A 16,829-nucleotide genomic window follows, 5' to 3' on the forward strand; every position below is an offset into this window, starting at 1 on the left:
CTTCAGCTACATTTCTGAATCTGCAAGGATGGAGCTCTGGGTTCCAACCCCAGAGACTCTTCTTTAATGAGAGTGTATTCCAGGCTTTGGAGTTTTAAAACTCCCCAGATGATTCTGACTTGCAGAGAGCCTCCATTTACCTGCTCAGCACTCAGGTGCTCAACTGCCCAGATGTTTCTCCTGGCCCTCCCCTCCTCCAGCACCTCTGTTCTTCACATATCTCCAACACAAACAGCTTTCAATGTTCTATCTGTTTGTTTACTCGCTTTCTTTGCAGTACTGGCCTTTGTGCACATTCTGGGCAAGTGCTCTATCACCTAAGCTACATCCTCATCTCCCCAATGATATGCCTTTGTACATCCTTAGCACCTATATATGATACTAACATATTTATTTAAAATAAAGCCACTTTGTATCACTACATAACCTGTCTTCTAATGACATCGCATAGAAACCTTGATTTCAGCCCATGTTATAGGCTCTTCTGTCTTCCCTGAATTCTCAACACAGAATTATACTGGGAACTGAATCCCCATTTGGCCAGGTTGTTAACCAATTTGTTTTTGCAGTAGCCAAGGCAGCCAAGAAAATGAGGGTTTATTTTTCCTGATGTCTTGTTCCCCTCATCACTGCCTTCTAGCAGTCAACGTAAAAGTCCTTAGACAAATCTAAGGATAAATCAAGTATTGAGGGCCCTTTGACACCAGAGAAGGAAGACTTAGCTTCAGGCCTCCAGGATGGAACAATGGGTTCCCCCTGCTTTCTGGGCACCTGTCAATGGTGTTTGGGTGTTTTTAAGATTTGTGAAATCGGAACTGAATGTGTCAGAGATGGGTGTGTTTAGGAAAGAGGGCAATAAGGTACCGACACTGGAGGGACACTTGGCAAGCCCAGCCTGGCACTCTGATCTCTTCCCAGCCTCAGATCCCCATCAGAATACCCTCCTCGAGTTAGTTAATGAGCCAAATGAATCCAATGGTCACTAAGGCCCACATTTCAAAGCTTAATCTGGGACAATAAGACAGGATTGGTAAAGAACTGGAGACAGGTATGTGGCCATGAGAGTGAAGTAGACATGGAGTAGGGATGGCTCCACTTCCTAGCTTTTATTTCAGGACTTTAAGAAGCTTGGACCCTTGACCTTCAGGGGAAGCTTAGAATCTGGACCGAGGAGGTACCCATGATTAGAAATCAGCTCTAGCCAACAACTGCCTACTTACTGGTAGTTACAAATAAAAGGAAAATGTCACAGAAGACAGTCGCAACACTGTTCCTTCCACTGTGGCATCACACAAGTCAAGCAGCGCCTTGAGGGAAGCCGGAGGCAGCAATCATTTCTGAGTCTGCCTTGATTCTCTGCCTGTTGAATCCCCTCTGCGTCTCCTCCCCAGTTACCACTGTTACATCCCTGGTCCAGAGCTGGAGGAGAAAAACCTATAGAAGCAGGATAGGGCCTGGGCCCAGTCTTCCATCCCACCCACGGCCACAGGGGGCCTCTGTATCAGCTTCCCCAGGAGGATGAAGCAAGAGGATTCACTTCTATGCTAAGTTCTTCTTGGCATGGGTGACCTTGGGGAAGAGAAAGGGCAGTTTCTGCCTTGGCTTCCCCTCTCGGGTGCTCTGTGAGAGCTTCCCACCAGAGAGATTCCTCTCTTAATCTGTCCAGCCACACAGTTGGAGTTTAAGACTGAGCCTGGCATGCAGAAACCTAGAAGCTGCAAAAACTCATTGCATATACCAACATCCTGAGGGATAAAAGAAAGAAAATAAGGTCCAGACACCCTGGTGGCTTACCCAAGATCACACAACTGATTAGCAGCCACAGGACTTGAAGTCAGCTCTCCCTCTCCATTATAGCCACAAATACTGAATACCTAGTTTGGGCTTCAAGAGGGTCCTTGAATCCTACCTATGAAAGATGACAACAACCCCATGTCCAGGAACAGCATGAAGAAGCTCATGATCTTGGGAATCACATTGAACTTCTTCTGACGGCCTTCCTCCCTCCCTCCCTCCCTCCCTCCCTCCCTCCCTCCCTCCCTTCCTTCCTTCCTTCCTTCCTTCCTTCCTTCCTTCCTTCCCGTGTTGGTTCAAAGGAGTTCTCAAAGCCTGTGTTTTCAAACTTGAAGGTTGAGATCTGGTGCCAGCACCCCAGCCAACTATTCCCATGGGACAGAACCAGTACTAATGATGGTTGAAGCAGAAGGGAACTTATAAGGCATACTTAACAGAAGAAGACCCCAATGCCATTATGTCTAAAGCCAATGGAAGTAGCTACTCAATAATCTCTCATTTGGAGTCAACCATGCTGGGACACGCCTCTGCAGGTGGAGATAAATGAGACTCTTAAATATAAAGACTTCTCCTAAACACTCTTCACTACCCCTGAAGTGCCCAGCATGGTTAGGACAATACAAAGAAAAGCAGCATAAATATAAAATATTCCTTCTGTGATTCAACTTAACACACACACTGTTATGTAGCCAAAGTCAAAAGGGTGACCACCTGAACACCTCAGCTGCTTACTCAAGCCCTGTGGCTTGGAGAGCCTCCACCCCCATTCACTTGGTCTGGGCAACTAAAGGGAATTTTTGTTCTGGCTTGGATCATTTTCTCCCCTACTCTTCTCCACCCTTCCCTTGTTGTTTAGCTGTGAGGCACCGAGAGGAAGCCAAAATACACCAGCAAAGGGGTAGAATGGAAAAGTTCAGGAGTAGAGACCGCAGGCAGGGCCAGGGCTGGCAACAGCTTAGCTGGGGCGAGGAAGAGAAAGCAGAGGCCTGGCCTTTCTGCATTTGGTGTCTCTCCCTGACATCTGCAAACAGGGCTGCTACTTCACACACCTCCCGAGGCCTCAGATATTTTTATAAAGATTTATTTTATTTTGAATTATGTGTGGATGTGCATGTCTACGTGCCATTACATGCACGTGGCAATGCAGGTGCTCTCAGAATCCAAAAGAGGCCATGGGCTCCCCTGGAGCTGGAGTCACAGGCAGTTGTGAGCCACTGCATGTGGGTGCTGGGGACAGAACTCAGGTTCTCTGCAAGAGCAGCACATGCTCCTAACCACTGAGCAACCTCTACAACCCACACAGGGTCACGGAATCAAACCCTCAGCTATTTGTAAATTTCAAAGCTTTCTCTAGCTAGCCTCCAGCATCAGACAGATCTGAAGATTACCAATTTACCATATACATGAATATCGGAGGGTGCTAATTAGCCACTTGATTTCATGTTAATTTCACCATCACCTTCCAGGGTCAACAAGAGAGAGAGAGTGTCACATTTTCCTCGAAAGGATTGAAGTCCCTTTCAGGACTTCCCTGACTTAAACAGCTATAGGTCTCCTGGTCTTGTGTGTATGATAGAGGCTAACAGAGAGAGGAAAGGAACTTTGGATTTAGATCCACTGGCCCTGCTACAAACACACTGCCTGGCACTGTTTGGTGTCTAATGATTTATTTCCTACTTCATATGGCTGTAGTCACTTGAGTGGCAGAGCAAGGGTTATATCTGTCCTCAAAGCCCTAGAGCCCTAGTGTTTTTTTATTCAGCAGTAGGAGAAGTTGAGTCAAGGCTACACAGGACAGCACAGACCTCGTCATATGCTTCCTTTGGTATTCTCTGGTGCACCCCTGGAACTTGGTACCAAGCCTCAGAAATCTAAGTATAGCCCCCGTCTCAGAAGAGGGCAAAGACCCCACCTTGCTGTGATGTCAGGTTGCATATTAGTCTGTAGCTCTGTGGAACGGTGGCGACAGGGCAGCTCTGACTCTCTAGGGACAGTCTTCGTCATTTTTTTTTTTTTTTTTTTTTTTGAAGAAGCCACTGTGGCAGCAGCGAAAGCCCTGGGGAAGAATCTATTGGCTAAATACATGGTATTGTTGTCTTCTCAACAGCTTCCTGGAGGCTTATCTGACTCCAGACCCAGGCGGCTGCTGTGTACACTCACAGAGGGACACCCACAGGGAGCGGAGAAGCACAGTGGTTGCAGTGTAAGTGACACTTCCAGCATCCAGTCTCGCATCCCTCTCGAGCTGTCTAGGCACCAGGCACCAAAAGCAGCTGAAGCTGAGCTCAGTCCAAGAACTCTGCTGTCTCTCTGGAGAGCCACAAGAAACCTGGCCTCCACAGGTGGTATGACCCCCCCCCACACACACACCAGTTTATTTGAGGTGGACAGGCAATGAGTCCCTCAGAAGAGGCTGAGCAGAGGGAGAAGCAACTTTACAAAAGCAAGGAACATGTGCCCCCAGAGTGCCACCTGCAACACCCTCACCCCTGCCCTCATCTTATGCACATCAATCAACGGTCATCAGTTTTACTTCAACTCTCATTTCTGGAACAAAAAGGAAGACTTCTTCAGAGAAAGGGATTTACTAAGAAACAAGAGGGGCTCTGGGATGGATCTTGGGAGTGTGTTTGTGGGATAATGGGGCACACAAAAACTGGCTGTGACCACAAGATTGGATCTGTGCTCTGACATCAGCTGGAAGAGTTGTCCGTCTCCTAAGACTTCTGTCTTTACTCTTAATAGGGAAAGGGCCTGAGATGCTCAGGAAGTTATTTTTCACCTAAAGAAGAAATTTCTGGGAAGCACACACACACGATCTCACATACAAATACTCACACACATTCACACACATGCACATATGCACACATACATGCATGCTCACACCCACACACATTTATGCACATATGCATGCATGCACACACACAAACACACACACACACACACAATGGGGTAAAAACCTAAAGCATGACAAAAATAAATGATGGAAACATTCCTCTTGAATGTATTTTGAGATGTTTGGAATTTTTATCTTACTAGGTTGTCCCTGAAACAGGGAGATAAACTGGATGACCTTGCAAAATCCCTTGCATTTTAGGATTAAGAAAAAAACAAAACAAAACAAAAAACCGATGGTCTCTAGGATTCCAGTGAAAGGATTAAGGAACAGGATCCAGATACAGGGCCCAGCCATCTGCTATCCTTGCCCTGGCCACTAGGGGTCTCTGCGGATCCATAGCCTCAGACCAGCTCACCAACCCCTCCCAGATGGCTACCACCAAGACTAACTTGCCTGGTCCGAGGGGAGGGTGGGACGTATTTCAGTGTCCCACTTCCACTGGAAGCTTGTCCCATCTTTCTAGGCATGGACGCGGACAGTCCTCTTGACTCTTCCTTATTTCCTATCACCTTTTACAGGGCACACAGAAAGGTTCTCTCTTGTGCAGATGTCTGTTGCCTTAGCTTGGGAATAGGTTTGTGAGGGAAAGAAGGCTGACTCTTCCTTTGACACTGTGCCTAGCACATTTTGGAGTGCGTGCTAGATGCTTCATAGATCTGTGGTCTAACTGGGCTGTACGCGCGTCTAGGTGGTTGAGGAGGTTGCCTCTGTCCCCAGACAGCCTTTCTGGCAGAGTCCCTCTGTTCTATCACAGCCAGAGTCCTGCCTTAGACCAAGAAGAGCTAGGCTTGCAAAAGCAAGGAAGCCAAGCACATATAAACAAACCATCTAATCCTGTCCTGTTCCACCCCAGCTGGGGGCTTTGGCCTCAAGGGAAAGGCACTCCAGGCCTGTGGAGACAAGCAGCAGCTGCTGCTCTTAAGGAACACTCCTTCCCGGAAGGAGCGGGAGCTCTCAGGTTTCACCCACCGGGCAGGAACTACACACTATGAAGCCCAACAGAAGTCACAGCTCTACTGCTATGGCGCAATGGGGTAGCACAAATCCACTTCTTGCCTCCTTGGTCTGGGGTGCTGCTTTCCCGTCTAAGTGGTAATACTCCTGAGGTGGACCACCTTCCTTTGTCCCCACCCGATCTGAAAAGTCACAGGTCACGTCCTCAAGATGATCAAGCATGGGGCAGAAGTCCTAAGGCCTTGGCAAGAGTGACTGCAGTATACCGCCTTCCACCTCCCTGATAACTTTGGAAAAGCAAAGCTTGCTGCATGTCAGGGAGAAGTCTACCCCTCTGAGGGAGAGATGGGCCGTCAGTGACTTCCATAGACTGCTGGGGAGTCCCAGAGCTAAGAGCTGGCTCCTTTACAGGCTGCTAAGCCCAGTACATTAGGATGTCCTACTTACTTCCCCATCTTCCAATCAGTTACCAAATCCAAACTCATGCTCCACAGTAACTGCTATGTCCCCTCAAGTCTCTGCATCCCTGGATTGCAGTCATCCCATGCCTAACCTGGGACCAGGAACCTTGCTCTCCTCTCTATCTGTAACAGGATGCCACTATGTTAGAAGAACACAGGCTCTATAATAACCATATACACATTCACTACTTAGTGTATGGTGTCGGGCCTGTCTCTTTTCTTATATCCTTTTCTCTTTCCTTGGGTGTCATAAGGAAATATAATGTCCATCTGAAGTCTTGTGAGGGATAAATTAAAATTTTACACATAAATACTTAGTGCACGCTATTTTTGTGATACGGGGAGCTCAGTCAATGCTGCGGGAGCTCCTTTCTCACCAGTTCATGTTGTAGCCATAAAAGCTCAATTAATTTGTCCTGCAATGTGTCTCCAGCACTGACCCTATTGTATATATCCCTATTTACTCTTTAAAATATTGAGCAGTTGGCTATAATAGTCAACATCGAAATATATCTCCTAAGGACTGGGGAAAAGGGGGCTTAGCAGTTCCGAGTACAATTCCAGAAGACCTAGGCTCAATTCCCAGCAACCACAGGCAACCCTCGGCTTCTCCAGGTCCAGGGGATCTAACAACGTCTTCTGTCCTCTGAGTACTGTGAGCACATGATGCACAGGCATACATGCAGGCAAAATTCCCTATCACGTAAAATCATTTTTTGAAAGAATACATATTTTAACTATCCCTTCCATAAGTTTAGTTTCAAGATGTACGGTCATTTCCATTTCAAGGTCAGAGACTGTGTCCTATCCACCTGTATGTCCTCAGAGTGCAGCAGGTTCCATGAATGTTTGAATGAATATATGGTGCATGTGTGGATGACTCTCTATCCCCTTCTCTCCAGGGATTCTAAAAAGCCATTCTTAGCCTCTTCTCAGACTTCTTTCTGTCCTAGGAACACTTACCTTTAGAGATGCCAATAGACCACTAACTTTCCCAAGCCTGCCTGAAAGGCTACCTCCCCCAGGGAAGTCTGGCCAATGAATCTTCAGCTTCTTCTACCACAACGGGCAAAATCTTACATCCTGAGATTTGTTCAACCTGTTTCGGGGCAGAAATGGACCTGGCCATGAGCCCTGTGCTGGCTGGGCTTCAGGCCTGGCTTTCTGTTGGGAAAGAAAGATCTCAGGCCACACATGGTGGGCTCAGCCCCCTCCCCTCTCCTCTCCCGTCTTTCTCAGCACTCCAGGCCCTGAGCATCCTGTGTCTGTCAGAATTCATCCCAGACTCATAGCTCACCTCCTCCCTCCTCCCCCCACCCCTTGGAATTAGGAACTCCCAGTGAAATATTTACCTGGCTTCTCCCAGGACCCAAGACAGTAAACAGCCCCAAATGACTGCCAACACACTGAGAACCATGTTCTGGTCCCTGTTCTAGAGCTGACTCTAAATCTCCATAGAGACAGAGGGATGATTTTTCAGATCAAAATAGCCCTGAGTGAGGAAAGAGTTGGGTTCTCTCTAGTGGGATGGTTTAGTTAGCACTCTGGAAGGATGGGAGAACCCAGAACTGAGTCTATAGTGTAGCGGAGGGGAAGCTACCCCTGCCGCATGCCTGGGTGTAACATGTTCTTTTGGAACAAGACAGGATAGATTCCTGGGGAGATGGAAACATCTAGGTGTGCTAGTTGTGCTAGTTGCTAGGTGTGCTCGTTGAAGCCCCTGACACTGCCCACCCCAGCCCTCCACCCTCTATGTGGTAAAAACACCCCCATATCCCCAACCTTGGTTGTACCCGCTCAGAGGAAACTAACAAATAGAAATGGAAGACCAAGCTGGGAATAGGCCAAATCCTGCAGAGCGAGTGGAAGGCACAACATAGTGTCTGGGAATAGGGCTGTCAATTGGAAAACAAAAATGTCTCCTCCTTTGCCACACCAGGCATTATGAACAGCACTCAGGGAAAGCCATGAGCCAGCAGTTTACAACAAAGCTGGCAGGCAGCTGGGATGTTAAGCTAGAGGATCGTGTTCCGGGGGGCAACACCCCTCCTTAGGTCAGACTAGTGCTTGGGGTAGCTATTTCAGGCTGGAGGGGATTAAGGTTGGAGCATGACGAATGAGCAAGCACACACACACAAACACATACACATACACACACACACTCTCTCTCTCTCTCTCTCTCTCTCTCTCTCTCTCTCTCTCTCTCTCTCCCCCATTACTCAGTTTCCTCTCCCAGTGGTGGATCTTAAGATCTGCCACTTATATCAACTCAGCCCCTGGTCCTAGTCCTTAGGATGGTGAGGCACTCTTTCCTAAATGATCACAGACAAGACTCCACCCATACTGCTTCAGGGAGACAGTGACTGGAACTTAATTGTAGGGCAATACATAGCAAGCCCTAGTCACCTTCATTGCCTTTGTCCCCAGACTATGATAAGTCCTGCAAGCCAGAGCACCTCCCCTTACCCCAACCTGGTCTTAAAGGTCACAGATCACGTCCTCAGGATGCTCAGCCCAGGGCAGAAGTCCTAGGGCCTTGGCAGGGGTGATGGACACACTTCCTTCAGCCCACTGACAACTATGGTAAAGCAGAGTTTGTGGCACATCAGAGAGAAGCCCTGCTGGTCCTGATGAGGGAGAATTGGACCACCAGCATCCTCCATAGGCTGCAGGGACATCCTAGAGCTAAGAGTCTGTTCCTTTGGAGGCCGCTAAGCCCCCCATGGCAGGACTGGGCTCACTCTCTACCTCATTTCCCCTCTTCCAAATTCTTGCTTCCCAGCCATTCATTCCTTTACTCCATTCATGATCTTGGTCTCACCATGACCACGCTTCCTCCTCCTCCTCCTCCTCCTCCTCCTCCTCTTCCTCCCCCTCCCCCCTCCTCCTCCTTTCCACCCCTGCCTCACATTTCCTGCTTTTGCCTGTCAAATTCTCTCTGTGTCTTTCTCTTCACTGATCCTTTCTGACAATACTTCAGCCTCTCCCTGCCTCCCCCCCCCCCAATGATGCTACCCTCTCTTTTACTTCCCCCTCTTCTTCCTTCTCCCTTCCTGCATGCTGCCCCTTGCCTGGCCTAGCATTACTTCTTTCAACAGATGCCTACTGGCTCCGGGCCTTTCAGAAGACATCATGGTCACAGCTGGCACCATAAAGCAACACTATTGAAGGGATGAGTCTATTTCAAGAGAATATTAGCACGTAGAAGCATGGGTAGCTGTTTTTAGATATGTAATAGAGTGACTTGGTGGTTTCAAATATATAAAATGCTGTGTCAATGCAAACAACATGTGTTTCCTAGGAGCGGAAAGTAAGATCCACAATTTTTCATCTAACATCCTATGCAATGTTTGTTGTCTTAATGATTGGCCATCAGCTAAGAGAAGGAAAGGACTTTTATAGAAGGGGGTCAGAGAGACCTCTGTAGGAGAGCAGCCTTGGCACTGACCATGGGAAAAGGCTGGCTTGGCCTTGTAGAGAAAAGGGGTTCCATATGGAGAGATGCCCCCTTAACATACAGGCATGGAAAAATGGTTGTACTCCCTGGAGCAGTGTAGCTCAGGAATGAAAGCAGAGGCTAGACCTATGAGGTCTTGAATGTCAGGCAGGCAGGCAGACATGAAAGCCCTGGCGGCAATAGGGTCTACAGACCACACAGGCTTCAGGAGGACAAATCTAGCAGCAGCAATGTAAGGAAGCACAGGTATGGAGCGGGACTGAGCAATGCCCAGAGAAGACAGGTGGGATGGAGGTGGCAGCAACCAGATGAAATTATGAGAACAAACTTGAGTTACACAAAATAGGAATATCTCACTATGCATCCCCCACCCCCGCAATCCCCTGCACCTCTAACCCACCCTCTCCCCATCTCCTGTCTTTGTTTTCTTCCAACTGCCTGAGTTTCTCTTTCTCTGAGATCAGAGCCATTTTGCAAGGGCTACCCTAGCACCAGCCTCCCTCTCAGGCCAGGATCTGACATTGCCTCCTTCCCTAAAGCTCAGAGGCACAGGGTGGGTATTCCCCAGAGGTCTGGCTTTTGCAGTTCTAACACCTGGATCACACAGAGCCTATATTCTTTACACACACACACACACACACACACACACACACACACACCCCAAACTCCACTTCCCTGCAAACCCCTGCTTGCTTCAGCATCGCTTGTCAACCTCAGACAGACCTCCAACCCTGAGGGGCCACTGTAGTTGCTGAGCCTCCGGCCCCTCCTTCCTTGCCTTTCCACCCCGCTACCTTGGTACACACCCCCTAACTCCAGAGCTCAAGGTAGAGTCGGGAGGGCCCAGGAGGGGAAATCCAGGGCCTCTCCAAGGACCTGATTATTTCCAAAGACTTGTGCTAATTTTCTGATATGATCCTCACATCTCTGTGAGGCACTAAATCCTCATTACTTTTCCTGACCGATGCATTCTAATTAGATCAACACTTAAAAAAAATTCACAATAGCCACAGGATGGCTTTCCATCTCATTAACTCCTCACTTATTATTTTCATGAAAATTACTGATAAAAATGTGCATCTCCATTTGGTGAGGCCTCGCAGCCTCCTCAGCTCCTATCTTACATCTCTCCCGTCACCGGGGCTGCGCAGCGTCACCATGGTAACCCACAATAATAGAAACTAATAAATTACAAACGAGATGCTCGTTGAGCAATTATTGTCCTCTTTTATGCAAGTTTCTTGCTAATTTCGATCATAAGGGAAAGTACAATAAGACTCTGAAGGAATGAGTCTATTTCAAGAGAATATTAGCAAGCAGAAGCCAAGGCTGCTGTTTTTAGATCTATAATAAAGTGATTTGGTGATTTTAAGCAATACAAGGAGGAAATAAACTTCTTGCCCCGTGTCTTATGTCGTTCTTAGCATCAGGTCCCACAGAGATTCCAGTGAGTTGGGCAGGGTGCAATACTGAGTGTCCCTGTGCAGGTATGTGTGTGGGTCCACAATGTACAAAGTGTGTCCCTCCCCTCACCTCTGCCAACCTGAGTCCTTACATTCCTAAGATGAAAATGGCCCAGCCTTTCTTTCAGGTAGGCTTCACAGTAGCTCCCATCGCTCATCCTTGCAAAGTTAATCTGGATCCCTGTCCTTGTCTATCTAAGGAAAAAAGCCACTGTGAGCCTCCCAGGGACATCTGTGCATGTCCTTTGGACTTCAGGAACCCTGTGACAGGGAAACAAAGTTGTGAGCTTATAGTCTATGTAGATGTCAGCAAGTGCAATGTACAGGAATAGTCAGGTAGCTTTCCGAGTTTGTGGATTTGGAGAACACATTCTGTCCTGGAGAGACATAGTGTAGAATAGGCAGCATTTCTTAGGATGAGAGTGGCAGGGGAATCTTGGTGGGGCAGAGGTACCAAGTACAGTACATAGGTAGAGGCTGAGCGAGGAGAAGCAGTCCTGTGGAATTTGTCTTTATCTACTAGGTGTGCAGAATTTGGGGGAAGGGCTAGTTTCCCTGGAGCCACTTTAATGTCCTTCAGAGGAGACTGTCAGGAGGTCTATCTACCATCTAAAACTGTCTGCTAGGCAAGTCTCTTTTCTCCTTTATAGACCAGGGCTCACCTACTTACCACGTCTTGGTAAATCTTGGGTAGGGAGCCAGGAATGTTTTTGGACACTGTCTATCTTAGATACAGTCATTTAAGGGATGCTCATATTCTAGCAGGTAGATGTCAATGTAAAAAGGGGGACTGTGCTGGCTAGGTATTGTGGCTAAGGCAGAAGAATCAAGAGTTTGAGGCCAGCCTAGGCTACATGCTAAGATCTGGTCATAAACAATAAAATAAAAAATAAGGGCCTGTGCCGCCTAATGGAGAGATGAGGGCTGCATTATAAAAAGATCTGATAGTTAAAATTGCTTGGCCCAAGTCACTGAGGTCCTTTAGACCTTTGTGCATGCTTGGCCCGTCCCTGTGTGTTACCTGTGAGTGAAGGTTTATGGAGGGCTGGTTGGGGGAGTAGGGCCCCCCGAGGTCATTCCTGAGCAGGTTATCACTGTGCATCTTGGTTTTGAGGCAGGTGATGTAACGGTTGCAAAAGTCCTTGCAGAGCTCATTGACTTTCTCCAACTCTAGCAGGTGGATCCTCAGGACCTGGATTGCCTTCACCATCTGGGGGAGAGGAAGAACTGTAAGCCCAGGTGTCTCTATCACATGCCCCTCCCTGTCAAGCCCCCAGCCTCAGCAGAGAAGGAAAGCCCGTCCTCGATGTAGCTCGTACTTCCCATCCTCATGGTTTAAACTCTCCATATGACTCCGTTGATTATCCACTTGCTTTAAGCCCTCTGTTAGCACAGCTGTTCTGGAGACAGCTGTAGTTCTGAGAACAGCGGACTTCAGCTTTACAAATCCAGATTCAAGCTCCAGGTTTGCCATGGATTATCTGTGTGGCCTTGGGCAACTAACTTACCTAAGCTTTCTATGCCCCCCTAGTGTCCAATAAGTGGGAACATTATACCCTCCCCAACCACTTTACAGGTTTGCTGAGGGATCATGGGAAAGGACCATCGCACACTCTAAAGCATGAAGTACTAAGCAAACACAACGAAGACAGAGGTAAGAGTTTCTTGGAAATGTCCCAGAGGTCAGACATGATCTATTCTTAAATTTATATTCTGTGTGCTTCATGTGATATGGGCTGCCTTACTCTGATGATACCTGCTGACGGACTGGATAATCCAGTATGACTTAGCTGGGCACTGGGTACCAACTGTCTGCTTTCCATGCCCTTTGGGTTACTGCACAAGGACCTCTTCAAATGAACATCCCTGATCCTAACACGGTTTGAAGCTGCTTTGCATTTGGAGCATTCTCCTTAGCTGTCATTATTGCTTTTATTGGGGTTGTTTCATTTATATTATTTCATCAGGTTTAAGATAGGGTTTTATGTAGCCTTGGCTAGTCTCCAACTCAATATGTAGCTGAGGATAACCTTGGACCCATAATCCTTTAGCATCTACCTCTCAAGCACAAGGATTACAGGCATGTACCATCAAACTCAGCTTGCTGCTTCCATCATCCTAAGAAGAAAACATATGGAAATATGGAGAACACAGGATGCAAAAACAAAAAACAAAGAAACAAGTGCCTTTATCCAGTTACCCTAAAAGAAAAGCTTCAGTTTTTCCCCTCATGTATTTTTAAACTTTTATTTATTTCTCTGTGTGTACATGTGCCATGGTGCTCACATGGTGTGGAGGTCAGAGGACAACTTGTGGGAGTCAGGTCTCTCCTTCCACTATGTGGGTCCAAGGGATCAAACTCAAGGTTGTCAGGCTTGGCAGCAAGTACTTTGACCTGTGGGGCCATCTTGCTGACTTACATGAATGTATTTTAACTAGTCTCCAAATAATTTACACATACAATTTTGCTTTCTGGTTTTCCCTTAGCTCATCAGATATGCTTTTCTAAGTGCAAGAAGTGTGTTTTCTATCCCTCTTCTGGACTGAGAGCTGTGAGAAGACAGGGGTGACATCTAATTGGCTCACAGCATTACCTTATTTACATAGAATAAATATTGAATGGATGAGAATTATTTTCAATTGTCACATATGAGTCCATATGCATGCTTTATTTAACTAGTTTCCTGTTGCTGGCCATTTATAGTACATTCAAATGTTCAGTTTTATTTAGAAAAAAGTTGCTCAAGGAGGCTAGAGGACAAAATGGATCTAACTCAAGGGCAGAACATTCACCTAAGCATTCATTAGGCCTGGGGTTTGATCTACACACAGACAGACAGACAGACAGACAGACAGACAGACAGACAGACACACACACACACACAGAGAGAGAGAGAGAGAGAGAAAGAGACACAGACACAGACAGAGAGACAGAGAGACAGACACAGAGTCAGAGAGACGGAGAGAGAAAGAATTGTCTATGTAGCTCCTTTATTAGGTCCTTTAGTATGAATTCACAAGAATGATGGGGGAAGCCTACATACATTGTTATGGATTGTGACAAATAAACCCAAATTACTTTATAACAGGTGCTTGTTCAAATGGTGCAGGGATAATCAGACATCCACAAACAAGCAAGCACAAACCCCTAAACCTTAATTTAAACTCCCCACCTAATACAAAGATTAATTCAAATGAAGTAGAGACCTAAATATGAGACAAAGAACTATAGCACTTTTAGAAAAAAAGAAAATGGAGCCAGGCATGACAGCACACGCCTTTAATCCCACCACTCAGAGACAGAGACAGGAGAATTTCTGAGTTCAAGACCAGTCTGGTCTACAGAACAAGTTTCAAGATAGCCGGGACTACACAGAGCAACCCTGTCTTGAAAAACAAAACAAGAGAGGGAGAGAGGAAGACACACAAAGAGAGACAAAGAAGAAGGAGAAGAAGAAGAGAGGAGGAGGGAGAAGGACGGAGGAGGAGGGAGAAGGAGGGAGGAGGAGGAGGAGGAGGAGGAGAAGGAGAAGGAGAAAAGAAAATGATCTTGGCATATAAGGTTTAGCAAAGAAATCTTAGACTTGATACCAAAACCATAATCTAGAAATGGAAAATAATTTGCTTGGTAAAATTAAAAATGTTTGTCCTTAAAAAAGAAACTTCGAGGCATGGTGATTCATGTCTTTTATCCCAGAACTCTGGAGGCTGAGACAGCCATATAGATCTCTGAGTTCAAGACCAGACTGGTTTACATAGTGAGCTCCAGGATAGCCAGGGATACATAGATGCTATCTAAAAACAATCAATCACTCAATCAAACAAAAACAAAAACCCAACAGTCTGCAACAACAAAGAAGATCCTATGAAGAAGATGAAAAGACTGTGGACTGGCAGCAAATATTTATTGACCACATAACTGACAAAGGTCTCATACCTACAATATGTAAAGAGCTCTTAAAACTAAATAGTAGAATAACAAGCAACCCAATTCGACCAAGGGCAAAACACTTGATCAGCCCTTTTACTGAAGAGTATATACAGATGGCAAATAAGCACATTGGAAGATGTTCAATGTCATTAGCCATTATGGAGACGCCAATTGAAACCACAGCGAGGTATCTCTGCACACACATATACACAGTTACAGTTAGATATGGATGACACCAAGTGCTGGCAGAACAACTGGACTCTAGATCACTGTGCATTGCTGGTGGAAATGTAAGCCAGTGCAAACAATATGACAATTCCTTACAGAATTAAGCATGTTTGCTGGGTGTTGTGCATGCTTTTAATGTCAGTTGAGAGGCAGATGCAGGCAGATCCCTGTGAGTTCAAGGCCAGTCTGTGTTATCTACTGAGTTTTAGGACAGCCAGTGCTACATAGTGAGAACCTGTCTCAAAAACAAGCAAACAAAAGAAAAGAAAAGAAAACAAAACACTCAACCTAACTAAGTATGTACTTATCCTATGACCAAGCAGTGCTCTCAATCTTTCTCCTCCCTCCCTCCCTCCCTCCCTCCCTCCCTCCCTCCCTCCCTCTCTCTCTCTCTCTCTCTCTCTCTCTCTCTCTTTCACACACACACCCACACACACACACACACACACACACACACACACACACACACACACCTATACATAAATAGTTAGCTGTTCATGGCAGCTTTATATCAAGTGACCTCAACCTGAAAACAGATGAATGCATGAAGAAACTATGGTATATCCATGTCACAGACTACAACTTGGCAACAAAAAGGAATGAACTATTAATACATTCAACAACTTGGATGTATTACAGGGAATTATGCTATGAGAGAAAAACCAGTCTCAAAGGGATAAATGCTACCAGCACAGTGCCATTTACAGGACATAGCCATAGAGACAGAACAGATTAGGTTGGTGGGATAGAATGCAGAAAAGAGGGAAGACCTATTCTGTACCTTGATGATAACATCTGAGTAAGGTTAATAGGTTATTCCTGCCTGTGAAATTGTGCTCTGTTATGCAAGAAGGTAATCAGGATCTCTCATACTAATTCTTACAATTGTATGTAAATTTATAATGATATCAATGTAGAATAAAAATATAGAAGGGGTTACTGCCTTTCCATATCTGAGTATGTTGATAGGGGCAACGCGTGGGAGATTCTCATGCCAGCCTCGTAGCTTTCGGTAGTGTTATGATGCCTAGGGACAAGCTCAGACAATACAAAATGAAACAAGGGGGCTGAGGTGGTAGCTCAGTTGGTAAAACACTTGCTGGATGGGTTTGATCGCCAGGTCACACTTAAAAAGCTGAGTGCGGTGTGTAAGGTTTCCTTGTAATAATAGTCGGTGATAGGGAGCAGAGACTGGAGAACCCTCGGATGGCTGCCCTGCTGGACTGGCTGAATTGGCAAGCTTCAGGACAATAAGACACCCTTGCTCAAAATGTAAGACAGACACCTTCTGCATGACAACCTGAGGTTGTTCTCTGGCCTCCATATGCATGTACACCTATGTACACAGGAACACACACACATACACAGACTTCCTGGAGTACCAAATCAGAATTAGGGGTCACAGACAGAAGCTTTACACAGGGCTCTGTCACAAGGTCCCAACCTATGGATTCCACTTCCATGAAGCTGGGACCAACAGACAGGGAGCAAGTGGTGATATTAGTATAAGTAGTTTGGACCGAAGGGAACTTGAGAAAGACTTGTTCTTATCTACATTTTCTGCTTGGCTTCAGCCTGGAAGGTCTTGACTTACGACTTTTGGAATGATCAGCACACTATGAGATACATAGCAGACATTTGT

At 46.3% G+C, this 16,829-nt stretch overlaps 1 protein-coding gene across 8 annotated transcripts in view; it reads right to left on the minus strand.

The window, feature by feature from the left end:
- Pknox2 (Pbx/knotted 1 homeobox 2) overlaps window positions 1–16,829 on the minus strand; it is a 256,364-nt gene that overhangs the window by 20,556 nt on the left and 218,979 nt on the right. For all 8 annotated transcript variants that reach the window (NM_148950.3, NM_001029838.2, XM_030244164.1 and 5 more), the window contains one exon: window positions 12,050–12,238. In NM_148950.3, coding sequence (NP_683752.2) covers window positions 12,050–12,238 — 189 coding nt within the window. The remainder of the gene's footprint in view (window positions 1–12,049; window positions 12,239–16,829) is intronic.

This window comes from Mus musculus, chromosome 9 (assembly GCF_000001635.26).
Source record: "Mus musculus strain C57BL/6J chromosome 9, GRCm38.p6 C57BL/6J".
NCBI lineage: Eukaryota > Metazoa > Chordata > Mammalia > Rodentia > Muridae > Mus > Mus musculus.